The 23,291-nt window shown below is 42.0% G+C and overlaps 1 protein-coding gene across 1 annotated transcript; it reads left to right on the forward strand.

Moving 5' to 3' along the window:
* Positions 1–18,323: 18,323 nt before the first annotated feature.
* CLEC14A (C-type lectin domain containing 14A) lies at positions 18,324–21,494 on the forward strand. Its single transcript, XM_090271839.1, has one exon. The coding sequence runs from the start codon at positions 18,405–18,407 to the stop codon at positions 19,836–19,838; it is 1,434 nt and encodes a 477-aa protein (XP_090127965.1). The 5' UTR covers positions 18,324–18,404; the 3' UTR covers positions 19,839–21,494.
* The last annotated feature ends 1,797 nt before the right edge of the window (positions 21,495–23,291 follow it).

The following is a 23,291-nucleotide window of genomic DNA, read 5'->3' on the forward strand; positions in this document are numbered from 1 at the left end:
AGGAGAGGGGGTGACCTAAACTTTACAATGACCTTGAACATAGTGTGAAGGTCAGATCAGGCAGAGTGGGAAGGGGCAGAGAGATAGTGGCAAGAGTGGAGACAGGGAGCCCAACTTAGAAGCTATATAAGACCCTAGGTGACTTAGGGTAGAGGCTCTGGGAACAGAAAGAGCACAAAGGATATAGTCAAGGGACAAATCTAAGGTGGAACCACAGGAAAAGTGGCCAATTGTTTATGGAAGAGAGAAAGAGAAAGATTGAAGGGTATCTGTGATTTCTCCTTTGGGGATAGATCTTGACTTGAAATAAGCAGTTTATGTAATTTTGACATGAAACAATGAAACTTCAGTCTGAAAGCAAGGTGCTTTGGGTGTTAGGAAACATGTAAATACTGACTATAGGTTAGACACTTGATAGAATTCAGAATTCAGGGTTCAGTTGACTGCAAATGATACATGACTAAAAGTGAAAAGCAGGTGCTGCCTGCAGTGTTCTCACCACCACTGCAACACTTCTGGAAAGGGAGCTCTAACATTCACTCTGGGGTTCAAAGACTTGGTATTAAGCTACCATTCTCATTCATTCCTGCAGTAGGATTTGATCCTGTTTCTATTCTCAAGACATCTGCTCACCCTTGGGCTGACCTTCCAGAACCAGTGAGTCTAAGTGCATGCTCTCTGTAATCTGCTTTTGTAGCTTGCTGTTATTTTTCTTCATAGCATTTATAACACTATAACTATCCATCTGTTGGTTTACATAATTGCCTTTCTGTGATCATAAATCCTTTAAAGTAAAGAGATGTTTTTATCTTATTATCACTGTATTTCCATTATGGAGCTCAGTTTCAAGGGCGTGGGAGGTGCCCAATAATAAATATTGAATGAAGGAATGAATTCCCCCTTTTAGTCCCATTGCCTATAATGCTTTGGGTGCCTCAGGAAAGGTGCCTCCATGAGCAGGAATTTGAAAGTCAACCTATGTGATTGCAGAGGAAATGAAAATAAAAGAATGATGGGAAAATATAAGTGGATTTAATGCCTACCTAGATACAGGAGATGGAGAAGGAAGAGGTCAGTGACTCAAACCTGGGTGACTGGAAACTTTTTCTCTCTAATCTCATGTTCTTGGGAAATACTACACTACAGGACACAGAATTAGGTTGTTTGGGAAAAGTTAAAAGTTGTACTCAGATTCAAATTACAAAGTGATCAATCACATGGTTATTTTATTTTTAATTTTGTAATGAACTGCCATAACTGTTTTCTATAGCAGAGACCCCATTTTACATTCCCACCAACAAAGCACACAACATGAATATCCTTAAGACTACTGAACTTAACTCTGGCCAAGATGGTACATTTTATGTTATGTTATGTGTGTATGTGTGTGTGTGTGTTTTACTAAAATTTTATTTTAATGTTAAGTGCTCACTGAGGGCCCACTGGATGCTGCTAGGCATATTGGTGGCATCTCAGCTGACAGATGCCGCAGAGAACACTGGCATCTTTGAAGTCAAGTGTTTCAGTGAAGAGTTGTAGGGGAGAAGTGGAGTGTTGGATAATAAATCCATTCTACTTCTACACTGAGTCTTTATACAGATGGAGTCTAGCATTCCCATTGTTCCTAAAAGCCTGAATATCAGTTTTTTGATTGACTGTGAAGTAGTACAAAAATAAATTAAGAAATTTTACAAATTTTGTTTGGCCCTTCTTCTAGCATTTACTATTTTGTTTCTATAAAGCCAACACCAAGCTGAACTTGAGATGATTTTATCCTCTTTTATCATTTTATCTTCTCTTAAAGTGTCTTGTACTCTAATTATTAATATTTATGGGGATATTGGTAACTCAAGCTATCCAAAGAATATTGACTTCCGATATCACTCCCATATTTTTGTACTCTTTTAAAAGAATTCAGAATATTTTCTTTAATAGTTTCAAAAACTAGAGAACAATTTTCTTGAACATAATCACACTCTCAAAAATAAACATATTACATTTATTCTCTATTGATTAAAAAATATATAGGTATGTATGTATATGAACATATATGACTTCCTAGTGGAGAAGTATAGAGAGAAAAGACTGGGGCAGGGCCCATTCAGGGCTGAGAAATACCAAAGGCAGAGGTTGTTTATTCAAGAGGCCAGCAAATTGAATTCTTGCCCTTCATTCTTAAAAAGGGATAGGACAGAACTTACCCTGAAACCTGAAAAGAGCCAGAGAAGGAATAGGGAAGTTGACCCTTCACTGATGAGATGAGATTTCAAGGTGTATCAAAGTCATGGTGTGTGTGTGTCTGTCACTTAACAAAGGGGTCCCAGCAGAGCCTTTTCTGAAGTCTCTCAGTACACAGAGGGGGACAGGATTTCCTGCTCTGCTGATGAAGCCTTTTCTGTGTTGAAATCAGTTTTTTTCCACAGAGCTACTGTTCCTCAAGGAGGCTCTATGAGTGAAATGAGGAGGGATTTACAAAGCCTTTTTTTCCCTGAAAGTGTTCCTGCTGGTTTTCCATACTACTGGGAGAGGCTGAAAACACATAAGAGGCACACTGTACCCTCCTCCATGTCTCCTCCACCTCATTCTGAATGTGCATTTAGATACTATCCCAGGAATGCTGCGTTCACTCAAGACCACCCCAGATTATAATTGACAATGTATTTCTAAACTCCATTCTTGCTCTTCACTTCTATGTTCTATGACTTAGGGTGACCCCATTAAATAGAAGACCAAGAAAACTGTAATTCTTAAGAGAATTCTTAAGTTAGCACCTACACAATCACACAGAGAATGTGTATAGAAGGGATAGTATTAAACAGTGACATATTCACAAATATGCATATTTGAAACTGTACAATTCTAAATATTGTTCTAAATTTCTAAAGATTGAGTTTCTAAAACCGCAAATGCTAAATATTAGCTATTGAAAGAAAATTGGTATGAAGTATTCCAATATGTCGATAACTGCAAAGCCAAACCCACAGTAAGACCATTCACAAAAGGTGGAATTTAGCAAAAATATAGTGATGAAATTCAGTTTTTCATAGACAGATATATGTTTACTATAACTATAATATAGCAAGCAGCACTTTTCCCTCTCTCCCCACTATAATAAATCATGTTGTATTATTTGAACTTAGTACAAAACAAAGATGTAATGTAACATAAAGATATATGGTATCTGATTTTATTGAATAGATTTGCCTAAATTTTTGCTAACTTAAAACAAAAACTCTGATGCTAAACCTGAAGGTCAAGCAAGAAGCTTCCAAATGTCTCAGATTTGAAATGCTATATAATAGCAAGAATAAATCACATATCTGGAATAGACAAGCAATGTAGAAGCTGTTGTGTAGGGGTATGTGAAGTTAGCCAATACATAGGCCTTAAAATGGGTCAGATAGTAAGTCTGGGTAAAAATAATTTCAAGGTTCCCACTGCCTCCCTTCTGCAAGGTAAATGCTGATTAGCCCTGGAACTTATAAATTGATAACAGGTAAGCCTAGTAGGATTTGAATTTAGGTAGCTGTGATTTTTTCCCTCCCTCTTCTAGCTCTGTGAAGTAGACATTCTGCAGGCACCCATAGAAAAGGCACACTTTCAGACTTAAGGCATGCCCTGATGTTCAAGCACACTTACAATACAAATCCTTCAAGATCAGATCATAGCATGAAACTAGGGCTGGAGCAAGCACCACAGTAAACTGTCCAGAAACCTGAATAAAAATGCTATCACTTTGTTACAATAACAATTTCTAACGGTTCTGAAAGTAGTACTTCAGATCAACATATTAGGAGACATACTAGTCTATGGGCCTAGGACTGCTTGCCCTGTGTCATAATAATCTGATTCTTGACAAAAAAGAGCTAGAAATTCCAAACCACACAACCAGGATGAAATCTAAGGGGGAAGAAAGAAAACAGAAACAAAATGAGTACTGAGGCTGTTACAGAACCCCTGGGCTGCTCCAGTTGAAAACAAACCCACGGGCTCTTTAGTTAGGGGCCCGATTGCCCGCCGCCAAAATTATAACTCTCAATACCAGAGTTTGGTGAAAAGAAAAAGAATTGTTTATTTAACAGTTATATAGATTTAGTTATTTGCGGATTTCTGTTGTTAAGTCTTATGCTCTTTAAAACACCCACAAACACATATCCTTGCCTCCTCCCCTTCCAAACCAGGCTAGTTTTAGGAAAGTCGGAGAAACCGTTTCCCTACTTTCCAAACACAGTTCAGCTTTACCAGCAGCTGCCAATCATTCAATCCTGATTGGGGAGGTCCTTTCTGTGCTGTGGTGCCCTCCAGCTCTCAATGCAGAACCACCTGGATTCTCAGCCTCCTTGCAAACTGCCTTCTTCCTGCAAACCGAGTGGATCTTCTCTCCTTCTCAAAACTGCATGGCAAGAGCCTCTTAAAGCAGCCTGGAGACCCCTTCTCCAAGCCACATGGAGAAGGCCCCTTCACCAAGCCACGTGGAGGGAGCACACGAGAGAGCGAGAGCGAGAGAGCCCGAGAGCTAGAGTGAGAGCCCGAGTCAGAGCACGAGAGTCTCCCAGAGTGAGAGCACGAGCGAGAGCCAGAGAGAGTCCGAGCGCCAGAGCCAGAGCGCGAGTGAGAACCCGAGTGAGAGAGCGAGAGAGTCCGAGTGAGAGCACGAGCGAGAGCCAGAGAGAGTCTCAGTCAGAGCGCCAGAGCGAGAGCCAGAGCGCCAGTGAGAGCCAGAGAGAGTCAGAGCGCGAGAGTCTGAGAGAGTCTCTGAGTGAGAGCCCGAGCCTGCCAGAGAGAGTCAGAGCGCCAGAGCCAGAGCGCCAGTGAGAGCCAGAGCCCGAACGAGAGCTTGAGAGACCCCGCTAAAATGTCTGCAGCTGCTTATATATCCCTGACTGCGTCATCTGACGCAGTGGGCATTGCAAACAGTTCTGACCATTCACAGACCCTTACGTAGGCTCTGTGTGCTTTCCATACCGTCCCCTGGTTCAAGACTCCTCCCATCTGCCTGAGGCTTTGGATGCATTAAAGCCATTTGCATAAGAAAGACAGTAGCCACCAGCCTCAGGCATGTGGAAGCATTTGAAAAGCTGCTTACTTCTCCCCATCCCCCAGCAGCAAACTGGGGATTTTTGGACTCCCCTGTTTCTGTAACAGTTTCCCCCCTTTCAGACTAAGACCCTTTATAATCTTATAAAGGACAATGGGCGAAGGTCTCATGCTCCTCTAACTGCTTCCTGCTGAATGTGGTCATCGTCCTACCTACCCTCGGGTCTAGAAATCCCTAATAAGAGTGGGGATGTAGGGGAGGGTGCCCTTCCCACATGGGGAAGAATCTTGCAGAGTCCAGGTCAGTTGGCTATTCCTGGGTAGCAGCATGCTTGGTTTCCAAGGGCTGGTACTGCTGGACAAGCTGGCATTCTTGTCGTATTCTGAGGGCAACAGACTTGGCAACAAGGTTAAAAAAAACACAATTCAACCTATAACCTCTATATACAAAAGGCAGGGATTAATTTTTCAATGTCCCACGTTAGGAAAAGAAATGGCTTCTTTGGAGGAAGGTGTGCAGGGCACGTCACACCTGTTCAAAGCCCTTTTGCCCACTATACTTAGCTTGGGTTGAGGGGTATAAATTTTGGATTTCCCCCCTCTCAGACCTCTGGGCCCTTTCTGTCCAAGCCATTAGGACAGAAAAGAAACCAGTTTTAAAGTGAAGCCTGCAGACCACCCCATACTTCACCAACTCAGCCACTTAGTTCAGCCAAACCGTTGAGTCTCAGGAGGTGGCAATGCAGATGGGCTTCTTAAGTGAGGCCTATATGTACAGATAATTACTCAGGTAGAGATCATAGGCTTATGCCCTATGAAAACAGAAAGAACATGCATGTTAAATCGCACAACACAATTGACAAACCAGTCTTCAAATCTGAGAGACTGTCTTATTGTTAAGACATCCAGTTGCAAGGCACTTGACATTCTTCTTGCCTGTAAATAAAGCATTCTTGATAATGTCACAGACTTGGTTTAACTTTCAAATGGAAAACAAACTTTATAGACAGTTAGCTGCACTGAGCATTGCAATTTTCCTTAAGTCATGATTTTTCTCCTTAAGATCACCCTCCTTGCCAGTAAAGGGACTGCATTAAGTCCAGTTTTTAATTTAGCCTGTTCATTTGCATAAACACAACAAGAGCAGTGATTGATCACATATGATCTTTAAGTCTACTATGCTGGAACTTACGCAAGGAACCTTCATGTTGACTTTTGTCTGCCCATCAGGGCACAGAAGCTGAGCCACATACCTGCCATTCAGCCTTGCCTGCAAACACCTGCTTTCCCAAGTTCTTTGGGTTTTCCATTTTGCCTTAAGGTTCTTTCCAGCCATCTTTCAGGAAAGCAACCTTCGTTCCTTCCCTGGAAAGACTGCCGTGAACCGCACAACCAACCAAGGCGTCAGGCCTTTTTCCTTCTGGGCTTTCCTTAGCTTCAAAAGTCAAGTCCAGTTCCTCAGGGCTTTCTGGTAACAACCAGAGCCTAAGCATGCCTCCTTCAGGCATGTCACTCCAGTCAAAAGTCTTGGTTAACAATACCTTTATTAACAACTGGTCTTTTTAGTTTTATGCAAAGAAACCTAACGGTAATTACTTACTCCTTTAAATTGCCAAATTCTGGAGGGATCAGGTAGGAGAAAAATACACAGTGTGAAGGAAAATCCTTGTCCTTCTAATATTCCCAAAATTGCATTTCCATGCCTTATACTTTCTTTTGTTCACTTTCCTACATGTGAAGTTTTTTTTTTTAACTTTCTCTGGGAAACCTCAATTTTCCTTTCAGATTATATGGCCAGTACCAATACAGAGAATTCCAGACACTTCCTAGGTCTCAGAGAATTCTAGACCTTACATAGGTCTCCAGTGGCTAATGCCAAAACAATACAGGGAATTCCAGATGACCTTTCCTAGGTCCCAAGGCTAAATGCCAATCCAGGGAATTCCAGATGACCTTTCCTAGGTCACCAATGGCTAATGCCAAACCAAAGAATTCCAGACCCTTCCAAGACCTCAGAGAATTCTAGACCTTACATAGGTCTCCAGTGGCTAATGCCAAACCAATACAGGGAATTCCAAATGACCTTTCCTAGGTCCCCAATGGCTAAATGCCAATACAGAGGTACAGTAACCATACAATTAGACCACAAGTAGTTGAGGTTTCCCTTTTCCCAGGTTTAAAAACTTTCACAACCTTTCTATATGTTTACCCATTCAGATTTAACCATAACCCATTTCCAATTCTTTTCCACACTGTAAAGGACTCTACCCAAACTCAATATTTGGCAGCTAAAATTCCCTAGATTTGCAAGCACATGCCTAAAGCAAAAGAAACATTTTTAATCTGTGTTTCAGTTCACTGTCCTTTTTTTCGAAAGAGTAATTTCAAATCTTCTTCCGGAGTGCAGGTCCAACTTTCCCTTTCGGTGTCAGTCACAGCAGCAGGTTCTGTGTCCTCCTCAGGCGGTGCTCATTTTACCCGTGTGTGGTGTATCCAGGGCTTGATTCCTACCAGCTTCAGCGAAGCATGTGTTGTTAGCAAAACATCATAGGGACCAGTCCATTGTTCAGCCAGCTGCTGTTCGGGACCTTGCGTCTTCCAGGTCTTCAGTAAGACTCTGTCCCCAGGTCCGAATGGGTGCAAGGGTTTTCATTTCTACTTCCCTTCTTACGATTTGGACACTCATTTTTCCAATGGCCCTTCTTTCTGCAATAGGCACACTGGTCCTTGCCCAATGGCTCTTTCCTCCTCTCTTTAGGGTCCTGTTTCTTCCTTTGGCCTCTCCAGCCTGTTTTAAAGAACATCAGGTCCTGTCTTCTCTTTTCTACTCCCCTTGCATGGTAAACTTTAAATGCGATGTCCACTAACTGAGAGGGGCTCATTCCTAATACCCCATCTATACGCTGGAGTTTCCGTCTAATATCTGGGGCACTCTGCCCAATAAATGTCATGTTCACCATTCTTAAGTTCTCTTGTGCCTGTGGATCAACATCAGTGTACTTTCTATAGGCTTGATAGATCCTCTCTAAGAACTCAGAAGGATCCTCATCTGGTTTTTGCTGAATAGTCTGTACCATATTCAGGCTTTTTGGCTTGGGTACCCCTTTTCTAAGTCCTTCCTATATACACTTCCTGTAGTGTTTCAAAGGAACTAGGCCTCCACCATTTGGGTCCCAGTTAGGCTCTGTCCAAGGAATTGCCACAGTTGGGTCGGGGGTCCCATGGGGATCCTCTCCATGGAGACGCTGAGCCTCTTCATTAGCCTTACTTGTAACCAGTCGCCTCTCATCCCCAGTTAGAAGAATATTTAGGAGAGCCTGTACATCTGCCCAGTTCGGGTTATGAGTGGCAAAAATGGAGGCAACAAGTTCTGCCATTTTCTGAGGATCTTCCCTATATGAGGGGTTAGAATTTTTCCAATTTAGCAAATCTGAAGTGGAAAACGGAGTATGGGCCCAATAGTAGCCAGAGGGCTGGCCTTGCTGATTTATTCCACCTATTGGGTACTGCCATAGAGGGAATTGGCTTGCTCCGAATTGGGAGGCCCCCTGACTATACTGAGTTCCTTGGCGGGTTCTGGCGGGGGAGACCCACTCCTCCTCCTGTAAGGGTGGAGTCATTGACTTTGCAGTCACTTCAGAGGCTGGCTCCAAAAAGGGTGGCGCGAGAGAAGTCCCTTGAGTTTGCAAAAGGGCGGGCACCGCGGAAGCCACTTCCATCTCTGGAGGTGGTATGGTGGAAGCAACCTCCACCTGCAGAGGGCGCTGCGCCACAGGAACCGCCGCCCCGGAAGCCTGGGCCTCCTGCAGAGGAGGTGGAGCCACTGCTGCGGAAGCTATGGCCTCCTGAACCGCCCCCACCTGTGCCTGGCTTGGTGCCAAATTAGGGCCTTTGTCTCCCGGATTTAGAGAATTAAAGAGGGCTACTTCCTCATTCTCCCTTTCTTCTGGCGTTTGACTCTCAGGAAAAGGATTTGAGATCTCCTTTTTCCTCTGCACCATTATTCGGGCCTCCATTTCTGCTAAGGTCTTATTATGCAACTCTACAAATGCATTTAGATAATAAACATCTTCCCAATTTCCCAATTGCAGACAGTACCTTTTCAATTGCTTAATGACATGATAATTCAGGGTACCATTCACAGGCCACCTTTTCTTACCACCCAGAACATACTCAGGCCAAACAGTGTTACAATAATAAATTAATATTTTTCTAGTCATAGGATAACAACAGTATTTATCCCAATTTTCCAAAATTCTCTCCAGTGGGCTGCCATCAGGGACTTGCCCAGAACTGCTCTTATTAACCCAGACATACATGCTAATGGCTATAACCAAAACAATCCCAAGGACTAGAAAACATATATACCACTCCGGCATCCATAATTCTTTTACGTCCAGGAATTCTCCAAATCGGACAAACAAATCTAGTATCCACGATGCCATTATTTTAGAAATACACAGAAATAAGTTTTAGCAAACAATCTTACTTCTCTAATCCCTTCTCAGTTCTATTTTCTTTTCACCACACTGGCGTGCTTAGGCGGTCGGTGCCCTCAGAAGGTGTCTCCCAAGGGGGTTGACCTGCCATGGGCAATTATTAATGTCCCATCTGGGGTGCCAAATTGTTACAGAACCCCTGGGCTGCTCCAGTTGAAAACAAACCCACGGGCTCTTTAGTTAGGGGCCCGATTGCCCGCCGCCAAAATTATAACTCTCAATACCAGAGTTTGGTGAAAAGAAAAAGAATTGTTTATTTAACAGTTATATAGATTTAGTTATTTGCGGATTTCTGTTGTTAAGTCTTATGCGCTTTAAAACACCCACAAACACATATCCTTGCCTCCTCCCCTTCCAAACCAGGCTAGTTTTAGGAAAGTCAGAGAAACCGTTTCCCTACTTTCCAAACACAGTTCAGCTTTACCAGCAGCTGCCAATCATTCAATCTGATTGAGGAGGTCCTTTCTGTGCTGTGGTGCCCTCCAGCTCTCAATGCAGAACCACCTGGATTCTCAGCCTCCTTGCAAACTGCCTTCTTCCTGCAAACCGCGTGGATCTTCTCTCCTTCTCAAAACTGCATGGCAAGAGCCTCTTAAAGCAGCCTGGAGACCCCTTCTCCAAGCCACATGGAGAAGGCCCCTTCACCAAGCCACGTGGAGGGAGCACACGAGAGAGCGAGAGCGAGAGAGCCCGAGAGCTAGAGTGAGAGCCCGAGTCAGAGCGCGAGAGTCTCCCAGAGTGAGAGCACGAGCGAGAGCCAGAGAGAGTCCGAGCGCCAGAGCCAGAGCGCGAGTGAGAACCCGAGTGAGAGAGCGAGAGAGTCCGAGTGAGAGCACGAGCGAGAGCCAGAGAGAGTCTCAGTCAGAGCGCCAGAGCGAGAGCCAGAGCGCCAGTGAGAGCCAGAGAGAGTCAGAGCGCGAGAGTCTGAGAGAGTCTCTGAGTGAGAGCCCGAGCCTGCCAGAGAGAGTCAGAGCGCCAGAGCCAGAGCCAGAGCACCAGTGAGAGCCAGAGCCCGAACGAGAGCTTGAGAGACCCCGCTAAAATGTCTGCAGCTGCTTATATATCCCTGACTGCGTCATCTGACGCAGTGGGCGTTGCAAACAGTTCTGACCATTCACAGACCCTTACGTAGGCTCTGTGTGCTTTCCATACCGTCCCCTGGTTCAAGACTCCTCCCATCTGCCTGAGGCTTTGGATGCATTAAAGCCATTTGCATAAGAAAGACAGTAGCCACCAGCCTCAGGCATGTGGAAGCATTTGAAAAGCTGCTTACTTCTCCCCATCCCCCAGCAGCAAACTCTGGGGATTTTTGGACTCCCCTGTTTCTGTAACAAGGCCACTTTTGCCCTTGCTGCCAATCCTAGTAATTTTGAACTTCTGTTTTGATAACCTAATGGGGAAAGAGGAACAAGGGTTCATACCCAACCTCACACAAGAAGATTCTCCTACTAATCAACTGAACTACATTTCTCAATGTCAGGGCAAAGCAGAAGTAAACCCGCTTCTCCTATTTCAAGAGAACTGCAAGAGAACTTGTCTTAGGCTGAGCAACACAGACAGGAAATATCCAAAAAAAATTTATAACCATAAGCTGGCCCTATTCTAGTTCCTGAGTTAGACGGTCGCTTCATGGTTGTTTGAAAAACTATGCGTAAGTGTTTCAGACACTTTCCTGTATGTATATTTCAGATTTTTTAAGAATGCAGGGGGAGGTGATGGAAGATTCATTTTTGCATTCATTTACTCATTTGTAATAAGTACTACTGTTACAGAACCCCTGGGCTGCTCCAATTGAAAACAAACCCACGGGCTCTTTAGTTAGGGGCCCGATTGCCCGCCGCCAAATTGTAACTCTCAGTACCAGAGTTTAGTGAAAAGAAAAAGAATTGTTTATTTAACAGTTATATAGATTTAGTTATTTGCAGATTTCTGTTGTTAAGTCTTATATTCTTTAAAACACCCTTAAACACATATCCTTGCCTCCCCACTACCAAGCCAGGCTAGCTTTAGAAAAGTTAGAGAAACCGTTTCCCTACTTTCCAAACACAGTTCAGCTTTACCAGCAGCTGCCAATCACTCTTCTGATTGGGGAGGTCCTTTCTGCACAGTGGTGCCCTCCAGCTCTCAATGCAGAACTGCCTGGATTCTCAGCCTCCTTGCAAACTGCCTTCTTCCTGCAAACCATGCGGATCTCCTCTCCTTCTCAAAATCGCATGGCGAGAGCCTCTTAAAGCAGCCTGGAGACCCCTTCTCCAAGCCACATGGAGAACTTAGCTTCTTTATTCCGCATGGAGAAGGCCCCTTTACCAAGCCGCATGGAGGGGGTGAGAGAACGAGAGTGCAAGAGCGAGAGTGCAAGAGCGAGAGCACAAGAGCGAGAGCACACAAGAGAGAGCTAAAATGTCTGCAGCTGCTTATATATCCCTGACTGCGTCCTCTGACGCAGTGGGCGTTGCAAACAGTTCTGACCATTCACAGAACCATACGTAGGCTCTGTCTGCTTTCTCCATACCTTCCCCTGGTCCAAGACTCCTCCCATCTACCTGAGGCTTTGGATGCATAAAGTCATTTTGCATAAGAAAGACACTAGCCACCAGCCTCAGGCCTGTGGAGGCATTCTGAAAAGATGCTTCCTTCTCCCCATCCCCCAGCCGAAAACTCTGGGGATTTTTGGACTTCCCTGTTTCTGTAACACTACCTTTTTTTATGGAACTTAAAGAGTGAGACAGGAAAAACAATCAAATGAACAAGATAATTTCAGAGATTAATAATTGTTATGAAGAAAACAAAATAGGTTGATGTCATAGAGGGAGACTGGGGATGGATGTTTGCTTGGTGGGGTAGTGAAGATTGGGCTGCCTGGAAAGATCTCACTGAGGTGCTGGCAATGGAACTAAGACAAGAGGGGCAAGAAGATAAAGCTGGAAAGGGACAGAGGAACAAACATCTTGTAGGTCTCAGTGAGGATTTTAAGCTTTATGTATTTTAGGAGCAGTGGAAAGCCATTAAAGGGATTTACACAGAAGAAAGACATAATTAGACTAAGGTTCTTAAAGATAATGCTGATGTCTCCATCAAGAATGAATTCCATGGAGCTGAGAAAGATACCGACAAATCAGTGAGAAGACCTGACAGTGACAGAGTAAGATGATCAAAATAAAGACATAAAACTGGACCCATTCAAATGATACCAGAGACTTAGACTTGAATATCCCTTGCATGTACTTCTGGTAAAGACTCTGTCCCTGAAGAAAATCACTAATCTCTATGTCCTATCTTTTTGGCTACAGTGATTGAGCCAATGACTGGCAAATTACTGAAGCTGGATCAGTAAGAATCCTTTCTTGGGATTTTCCTAGTGGAGCTAAAGGAGAACACTCTGCTTTAGTAGAATATTGTATGGGTACAACATGAAGACTGCTACTGGTCTTGTTCAAGGTTGTTTGGAAAAAATCCAGAGGAAGCAGGAGAGGATGCAACCATGAAGAGAAAAGAGAAAGCGGGGAGAAATTGAGACAAATCCGGGTGTGACAAAAGTCTCCTGGCCATAGTGCTTTTTGGAAGTACACCATTTAACTACTGGAACTACTCCAGAATTTTCCAAAGTTATACTGATCAAATAATTCCCCTTTGCATTAGCTACCTTGAGTTAAATTTCTGTCAATTACAATTGAAAAAACCTGACCAGTGTAACAGGTGAAGAAGCTGGAGGTGCATCTTGGGACATAAATGTACTATTTATTAAAATGGTAAAGGCAAGATGACAAGCTGGCTCAGGAGGAAAAACCAAAGTTCTATACAGGAGATGAGAATTTGAAATACCTATGAGATATCAGAGTGGAAATATTAAGTAGTTAGTGGATATATGAATTTAGAGCTCAGTCAAGAAGAATAAAATATGGATATAAGTTTGGGCATCACTGACATGCAGATAATATCCAAAACTATAGGACAATATGACATGAGATCATGAGGAAGAGACTATTCAGTGGGAAGATAAGAGGATCCAGAACAAGGCCCTGAAGAACTCCAAGATCTGTGCATCTGATACCATAGATCAAATAGATGCCAAACTTTAACAAAGGAGAAAGTCTGCAACCCACTCACCATGCCCCCACCTTCACACAGCTGTGATTTGTTTGCTGGATGATGTTAACTAACTTTACAAATTTAACTTTCATTGTCATCTGTCAAAAAACTAAAAAAGACTGGGTGAGAGTGTGTGTGTGTGTGTAACCATGTGACTTTAAGTAATGGGACTGGTTATTTAGTGTGGCTCATAAACCAGCTCTGTACACAATTTTGAATAAAATATCTGAGTAGTAAGATAAACATTTATGTTTTAGAACTTGTTAGGCATTTGGATTATAACAACCCTTTAGTGTGCATGAGTCATTCTTTCATTATTTCTTGATTATAAACTTGGCAATGGAAAAGGATACTAATTCTGTAATGGCCACCAAAGAATAATGTTTTATATTATGTCCAGTGTACATGGAATATGGTCACCACTGCCTCTGTTTAGAGAGCACTTTGATGAACAAGCTGAAAGTTTAATGTTTTTTTATTTTAGTTTCTTACTTCCGTTAGTCATGTTGTTCACTAAACCAGAAGAATACCTATCATTGTGACATGCATTCTGAAATGACTGACTGTCTATGTATGTATGTGTATGTCTTAAATATAATTCCATCTAAAATAAGTCTTTATTCAGATGTGTATGAATTTGTTAGGTTATGAGCCCATGTGATCTGTTGGGTTAAGAGTCAAACTATATATTCTCATTAGGACATGTATATAATGACAACTACAAGTTGTGGTTTTAGCAAATAAAATTACCAGATTTTATCATTCATTAAGCACTTCATAGACACTGAGAAATAGAATTTAAAATTTTCTTAGTTAAAAATATAAAAACATAGATCACTGATCATTTTGTTATGGTCCAAAACAGCTCTAAAAGGCTACAAATCTTCACAATGCTTAGTCTCTACAGATTAGCTTCTGAGCGGCATTCTCTTCCATTGGAATGCTGTCTCTTTTTCAATTTCCTCTTAAGTATTTTTATATGTGTTAAGTGAACTCAGAAATATGTGAAGATCCAGGTGTTGTTTTCTTTCAATAATGATAGATGCTATTCAGAGAGGACCCACAATTTATAAATTTATGAGATTACATGGAATATTATTATTAAAATTGTATCTCCATTTCTATTTCTGATACTTTGAAGTAATAATCAAATTTAAAATGTTAGACTAAATGTATTCCTTTATGTACTCTCTCATATACTTCTTTGTATGTTCCTTGGGTAGCCTTGTATAAATGAATGAACAAATAAATACCAAAACATATGATTCTTACCAATAATACACAGATTGCCTGAAAAGTCCAGAAATATAAGGAAATATTTTATTTACTGTGTTTTTTTCAGGTTAATAATTGGTTAAAATTTAGAAATGCTTTTATCTGCAAAAGACTGTGAGGAATAAAGAAATATACACCGTATATCTACAATATCTTATAAAAATGTAACTAGCATCTTGATTTTATTTTTATGTTACATGGTGATCAGCTGCTCAGAATCAGATTAATTATAATTTTTGGTTTGTGTCATTCTCATCATTTGTTTAGATATAACCACGTTTATTCATTTTTAAAATTACTTAATTATTTATTTTTCATAGTGGAATAATCATCTGTAAATCCACTATACAAAAGAAAAGCTAAGATTCTAACAACAGTCCATATCCAACCCCTGGCTCACCCACCAACCCATCCCCCTCCTCCCTCCCATCCAAAGGATCCATCACCCAGAATCTTATGTTCATTATTCCTTTGATCTCACTTTAGTGGTATGTAGATCAATATAAAATAATCACAAAATTATATGCCTTACTTTGAGATACTTTTTTTTCTAATTCTTCTCTCATATCATTCATTGTAGGCATGGTTAAGACTGTGATATGTAGTTTTTATCCCAACAATGTTCTCTTCTAATACCCTATCACCCTAGGCAGAATGCCTGGATGTGAGATTATGTAGTCACTATAAGCTCTCCAGTCATTCATTCTTCCTTACTCTAGAAACCTCGTCTCATCCCAAGTGATTTAAAAATATCTAAAGGGTTTCTATTGAATATTGAATACTTAGGTTTATAAACTTTTTATTTTTAAAAAATATACAGTGTTATATGAACACATTTACAAACACACAGTCATTAGATTGCAAAGGCATACAGAATTGGCCCAAGTGATTACGGGTTTTAAAAAGCCATTCAATTAGATTTCTGAATTTTCATGTTCCTTTTTCATAAGGCATTAGTTACTTGATTTAAATGCAAAGTCATGTTTCAGGTTAATCTTGGACATCTGAAATAAAGGACTAATGAATGTCCTTTAAATTGGGAAACAGCAAGAATAGGAGAGAAATCCTTCTGAAAAACGCCTCAGTCAGCAAAAGCAAGGTAAGTGTGATGATGATTCATGGTGTTTACTATTCTTTGTTAAGATACATAGAATTTCCAAGAGTAGAAGAGTGAGACTAGTGGCTAAAATGAGGTGGGAGTAGACAAAAGTGGTCCTGAAACCTTCCTTCCTACCCTACCTCTGTAACCTGAACAGAGTTTTAAAGTGTGGTATGTATTATTCATGGAATGGTAACTTTCATTCTGAATATAGGTATTAAAAAACATCATGCATGTTTAAGAGAGCTTAGTTGAAACTGTGCATTTCTGATTATAACATTTGCTCACTGACAGCCAATATAGACATATATTTCTCAAAATGATGTAGAACTGCCAAAGTTGCTAACCAGACAATTTTTTCACAGACAGTGCAGTGCTTAACCTTCCCTTTCTTCACTTATATTTAATTCCTCCCCACTTCCAATTGAGTTGAAGTGTTTCTATTTAAACAAAAAACACATTGAAACTCTGAAGAAATTAATTCCCCTGTCTTTTAAATTGCAAGGTACTTCTTTTTTACAATATACAATATGCATTATGATGTTATATATATATTAACTTCTTAAGGATATTAAACTCTAGTGTCCCTTAAAGAGGACTTTTACAACTTACTGCTGCAAATATTAACACTTAATCACAGAAGAAAATACTAAAATAGTTCAAGGATAGAATTATACATGGTGGAGTTGTTCTCAAACATTAACAAGGCCACAAATGCATTTATATATAATCTATAAGCTTGAAGAAGTTATGAACCAATATAATGGGATAAGATCTATGGCCATTATTTTTCATTTGGCCCTAGAGATACATTTTTTCTTTCCTAAATGAAGCAACAAAGGCTATTTCAAAGAGAAACAAATGGAAGCAAAAAATAAATGTTTAAGGCAAGTGCTGACCCAAGAAGCAGAACTTCCCACTTAAAATGCCCAAAAGAACTCTAATTCTTTTACTAGTAATTAATACTCTGTGGAGAGCGGGACCAATAAAATGGCATTGGACCAGTCCAGAGAGCATAAAGTATATAAAACAAAGTGGAGTCACTTATGTCAACAAAGATGGCTACCAGTCAGCCGTGACACTTCGGTTCAGGAAGGAAACTACCTGAGTCAAGCTAGACACATCTGGCAAGGGGATACACCTAAGCAAGATATCTTCACATGTGATCAGAACAGCCATGTCTGCAGAACAGGACCACCCATAGGTAAACTCCTGAGGAAATTCCCCACTTGCCATCAGGGGTGCCAAGACACCTGTCAAAAGTCCTAAAAGGGTGGAGTACACCACTTTCAAGATATAACTGAGGCAGGTCCCAGACCACTGCTGAGACAGCTGAGCTCCACATGCCAAGATACTGCTCCATGCCACGCTGATCTCCCTTGGCATCGGCTGCTGTCTGCCCTGCTGCCTACCTGGATCCTGGAGATTCTTCCTTGCAAGATGCTGATGACTTCTTTGCCCACCGTGCTGTCTCCTGGCCCCACAGATTGAGACTCTGGGACTCAGGTTTGTTATTGCCCATTGATTGCTGCGTGTGTGTTATAATTCTCTTAGATTGTTAGAGCGTGAGTAGGATATTAAAGTACTTTGATGTTCTACTTTGAGTCAACCTGCATTCAATAAAAGCTGAGTGAACAGCATAGTTACTGTGTTACTGTGTGACTCTTGTCTATTACTTTGTGCGGGGCTGGCCATCAGACAGCTAGCGAGGCAGCTACCCTGGTGATTTATAGGAAAGACTGTATCAGGAACAGACTAGTGACACACTCCTAAGTCTCTTTTGATAGAACAGAAAAGCAGAGCCCAGGAAGAGACCAGCAGTTAAATAGTGATGCCTCTGATGGCCAAGGGAGATGCTTATATTTCTCACAAGATTTTTTCTCTCCAGAGTCGCAGCCCTGATGAAAGCTGGAGCCACTACAAGTTGTGAGGCCAATGCCACCGCTCCGGATGAGGCACAATGGGCGGGTGTGGGCCGTGAGCAAGTTCCTCTTCTCCAGCTCTTCCTGTTAGAGTTCCCCAAATTGTTTGGGAATCTGGGGTCCTAAAACTGCCTAAACGAGGAAAACGATACACTTCACCCCAGTAGCAACTTTCTTTCTCTCCTGCTGTCAACAGGGTGTTTGGCCAGGGCTCCAGCGCCAACTGTGCTCTTGACCCCAGAATAAATTAGGGCTGCACCGGGCCTGGCAGAGCTCCCAACACATTTCCTGTTGCGGCCTAAGGGAGGCTGTTTGCCGTCAGAGGACTCTGGTGGGGATTCTTAGAGGTTGAGGCGGGAGGGGGGCGGGGTAAGTAAGGATAGAACCAGCTGTAGAGGGCGGTGACCGAGCTCTAGGAGAGCTCCGTGCCCCTGGGCGGGACAGATCCAAGCTGGGAGCAGCTGTGCGCGCCGGGCCTCCAAGATGAGGCCGGCGCTTGCCCTGTGCCTGCTCTGGCAGGCCTTCTGGCCCCGGCCGGGCCGTGGCGAGCACCCCACCGCGGACCGCGCGGGCTGCTCCGCCTCGGGGGCCTGCTACAGCCTGCACCATGCGACTTTCAAGCGGCAGGCGGCCGAGGAGGCCTGCAACCTGCGCGGCGGGGCGCTCAGTACTGTGCGCGGGGGCGCCGAGCTCCGCGCGGTGCTCGCTCTCCTACGCGCAGGCCCAGGGCCGGGAGGGGGATCCAAAGACTTTCTGTTCTGGGTGGCTCTGGAGCGCAGGCGATCCCACTGCACCCTGAAGGACGAGCCGTTGCGGGGTTTCTCCTGGTTGTCCCCCGACGTCGGCGGGTCAGAAAACGACACTCTGCCTTGGGTGCAGGAGCCCCAACGCTCCTGCACTGTGCGGAGTTGCGTTGGACTCCAGGCCACCGGGGGAGTCGAGCCCACGGGCTGGAAGGAGATGCGCTGCCACATGCGCGCCAATGGCTACCTGTGCAAGTACCAGTTTGAGGGCTTGTGTCCCGCACCGCGCCCCGGGGCCGCCTCTAACTTGAGCTACCGCGCGCCCTTCCAGATGTACATCGCGGCGCTGGACTTCATTCCCCCCGGGACCAAGGTGAGTGCGCACTGCCCCGGGCAGCAGTCCGTCACAACTACCTGCATCGTGGACGAAGTTGGCATTCGCTGGGACGGGATACCCCCCGGGGCCGTGCTCTGTCCCTGCTCTGGGAGGTACCTCCGTTCTGGCAAATGCGCGGAGCTCTCTGATTGCCTAGACGACTTGGAAGGCTTTGCCTGCGAGTGTGCTGCGGGCTTCGTGCTGGGGAAAGACGGACGCTCTTGTGTAACCAATGGAGGACAACCGAACCCTGGGGGAACCCAGGTGCCTACCAGGCACCCGCCGGCCACTACAGCCAGCCCCATGCCGAGGATAACATGGTCACCCACAGTCTATGAGAAACAAGGAGAGATACCCCATGTCCCTGAACAAGGCAGTTCAGCAACATATATTCCCGAGATTCCTGGATGGGAAGCACAGAGCACGATGCCTACCCTTCAAATGTCCCCTCAAGCCAACTCAAAGGCCTCCATCACTTCTTCAGGAAACGTGATTCCCATGCCTAATTCCACGTCTTCCTCTGACATTCCCCAGGCTTTGGGCTCCTCCTCCACCGTGGTCTTCATACTTGTGAGCATAGCAGTAGTAGTGTTGGTGATCTTGACCATGACAGTACTGGGGCTTTTCAAACTCTGTTTTCACAAAAGCCCTTCCTCCCGGCCACGAAAGGGATCTTTGGCCTCTCCAGGTGTGGGGAGTGATGCTGAGGCCACTGCTCTGCGCTCCAATTCCGCACATTATGCAGACAATGGGGTGAAGGTCGCGGTCTGCGGGACGGAGCCGAGACAGCCTCACTGACTGGGTCCTCTTTGGACTCCGGAGACACATAGGAAACCGGGACAGTAAGCACTTACCGGGCAGTTTTTCACTTTCAGTGAAAAGGGAAGAGGAAGAGAGGAGCTTACCTGTGGAACCGACGATTCCTACATAAGTTCCCTTCTCCAAAATTCCCTCTTCTCCACCAAGGAGCTACATCTGACCTGACTGCTCCTTGTCTAATACAGAAAAGGTGGAAGTGCCTTAGGGTGGTACTGGGGCCGGGATTCTACTGGGGAGAGGTATTTTCTTGTTTATCCTGGGGGATTTGAAGAAGTGATTGAACCTTTTAAGACATTGGAAGCGAACAAAAATTAATACAATTTTTAAAATTTTTATTTTTACCTTGATGGAAATAAAAACTCTGCCTACTCTGTTCAAACTGGGAGTCCATTGGTTTAAAATTCCCAGGCAAAAAATAAAGGATTGTTGATATCCCAGACTCAAATATTATTTGTTTCCTGGAGGAGTAAATTTTTAGGAAGAGCTGCTCATGGGCACGCTGGGCATAGCAAAGAGAGTATGCCTGCTTTTAGGTTGAGGAGAAAGCTTGAAGTCCTTGTGATGAGGAGCAGAATTTTAAGAACTAGTAACTTTTTCTCTTTCCTTGGTTCTTTTATACTTTGTTTTCAAAGTCACTGCTACATGTGTGTTCTGCTATAAATCCAAGCTGTAGTGTTGCCAGAGTTGCTGGCTCTAGAAGCAAATTATAGTTGACCACCAATTCAAGTGTTTACTTTGTGTCCCTGCTGGAGGAAACGAATGATTTGTTTTTCTCTTCCAATGTTTGTGCTCTCCAGAGTAATGACCTTCCCAACTAAATAGTCCTCGCCTAGATATCGGGATGCTGATGCTCACTTCCAATTATGGCAATGTTAATTTTCAATTAAAACATTAATGCTAAGTATTGATTTGAAATCTTCTGGGTGCATTAAAGCAACAGTAAGCTGGGATTTCCTCCAAAGTTGCTAGGTTTGTGTGCACTGTTTAATCCATGAAAAAACTTGAATTCCAGACCATTTCCTTCCCACTTTAATAAAAGCATGTGCAGTTACCATCCATGCTCATCTTGGAATGTTTTTAATTTAACTAGTGTCTACATGGGCAAAAGCATGGCAAACAGCTTTCCATAAAAAGTAATAATATAAGAATAAATGCAAAATAGAAATATCTATCATCTTGTTATGACATGGGGTATTCGCAAGTACTCTTGACGAAGCATACCCCTGAAAAACAATCAAGACATAATAATAATCACTACCTAGTGAAACTGAGATTCCCTAGAAAATAGCTCTCTTCTAACAGCATGCCAAGTCTTTAAAACTAAGTGTGTGGGGGTTGGTGAATGGAGACAGAAAAAGAAACAAGCTTAGCAACCATAAAGAATAAAAACAGGAAGTTTACACTATATTTTCAGAAAATCATTTTGATATTCTTAAGTGTGCAATGTATAAAATATATTCAGGGGTGGGCAAAAGTAGGCTTACAGTTGTAAGTACATGAAACAATTATTGTATTTTTATTATTCTATTATTATTATTAATCTACCTTTGCCAATCCTTGTGTATATAAATCGGTATGGTATTATAACGTGAAAGGAATAAAGTTACACATGTTAAAATGTTGTCTAAACTCTTTATATGTTAAAGAGTTGTTTAAATAATTGCACTTAAATAAAATCACAAATGAATTAGAATTAACAACATTCAAAGGAATTTTAAATAAAATTATTTCACAAACAAACGTGAAGAATAAATAAGTTCAGCTCAATTACTTGATTATTTTCCCCTATTACTTTCCCTTGTAAGTAGATTGGTAAAGAATTATGGATGATTATTTCATATCTTCATATAATTTCCTCTATTTCTGGCTATGAAGTCTTCCATGACATTTGGAATCTGTAGCAGAATCAGGCCAGCCAAGCATGATGCTTAAGACCTATTTAAGGTTATGGTCAGTGTCCTTCCTCTGTACTACTGCTCTACTTCCACTTTATTATTTTTCCAACCTCTTTGAGGTTCATTCCTTTCTTACTTAAAACCTTCTGCCCTCACAGTCATCTCACAGCATTTATTCAGTTATTTCCTTACAAAAAAAAAAAAAAAAGGCTTGGAACCTAACTTAACAGTCTCTCTCTCAAGCCCAAGTGCTGCCATCATCTTAGAAAATCTCAAAGTCCTCATGTGTGACTCTTCTAATGCCTGTGCATTTCAGTTCCTTGACTTCCTCACTCCCAATGACCTCCACTTCATTTATGCCATCTACACCAAGTTGTACCTTAGCCTTTCAGAGGATTCTGACATTGCTCTATATCTGCAAACACAAATTCAGGCATTTATGTGTATGTGCACATATATGTGTTAAAACCTGTGTATTAATGAATTTTGCCACTGATTAAAAGTAAACCATTATTGCTGAACTTTGAGATTCCTTCTTTCTTACAATAATACGCCTTGCTGTGAATAGTAGCATGACATGGTATCATTCTTTTTCTTTTCTATCTTTAAAAATAATTTTATTTATAAAGAAGTTATGAGTACAATAGAAATAACATTTTTTCCCTAAATTATTTGAGTAAAATTTTGACCTAATGCCCCCCATGCCTGAATACTTTAATGATTAGTTCCAGGTTATTCAATTTGTTGGCATACCAGTATTCATAATATTTCCATATACTTCTTTATTTAATTTTCATACAATTGATAATGATATCTTCTCTTTTATTTCTAATTTTAGTAATTTGAGTATTTATTCTTTAAGGAATGGGGTCAGTCTAACTAAAGGCCTGCCAATTTTGTTGACCTATTCAAAGAACTAGCTTTTGGATTTGTTGATTTTTCCCTATTCTATTTCTTTCATTTATTTCTTATTTAATCTTTATTATTTCTATCCTTACCCGTGTTTGGGGTTTACTAGGGAATTTTTTGTTTTTGTTTTTTCAGATTTTCCAGAGTTGAAAGTTAGATTATTGATTTAAGATTTTTCTTTATTAATACAGTATTTATAACTATAAATAAATTCCTTCTATTTTTAATGTGATATTGCTATGGTTAGCAATATACTTGGTATGGCTTCAACCTTTTTAACTTACTGAGTCTTGTTTCATGGTCTGTCTTGGAGCCTAGCATATGATCTATCCTGGAAAATGTTCCACAGTGCTTGGGAAGGATTGTATATTCTGCAGTTGTTGGGTAGAGGGTTCTATAGAAGTCTGTTAGGACTAGTTTTGTTATAGTTTTTTAAGTATTACTGCAGTTTGATCTTTTCCTTAGTTATTTAAGACTTTATTGAAAATGGCTACCAAGGTCACTAACTTTTAATGCTGAATTATCTATCTCTACCTTTAGTTCTGCCAGTTTTTAAAAAATGTATTTTGAAGCTCCGTTGTTAGGTGCATATTTGTTTATAATTATTATATCTCCTGATACATCATTT

The sequence above is a fragment of the Furipterus horrens genome, unplaced genomic scaffold (genome assembly GCF_987537825.1).
Source record: "Furipterus horrens unplaced genomic scaffold, mFurHor1.1.pri manual_scaffold_3, whole genome shotgun sequence".
Taxonomy (NCBI): domain Eukaryota; kingdom Metazoa; phylum Chordata; class Mammalia; order Chiroptera; family Furipteridae; genus Furipterus; species Furipterus horrens.

Excerpts from the sequence above, each read along its gene's own strand:
- CLEC14A (XM_090271839.1), top strand. The coding sequence starts at position 18,405 with ATGAGGCCGGCGCTTGCCCTGTGCCTGCTCTGGCAGGCCTTCTGGCCC.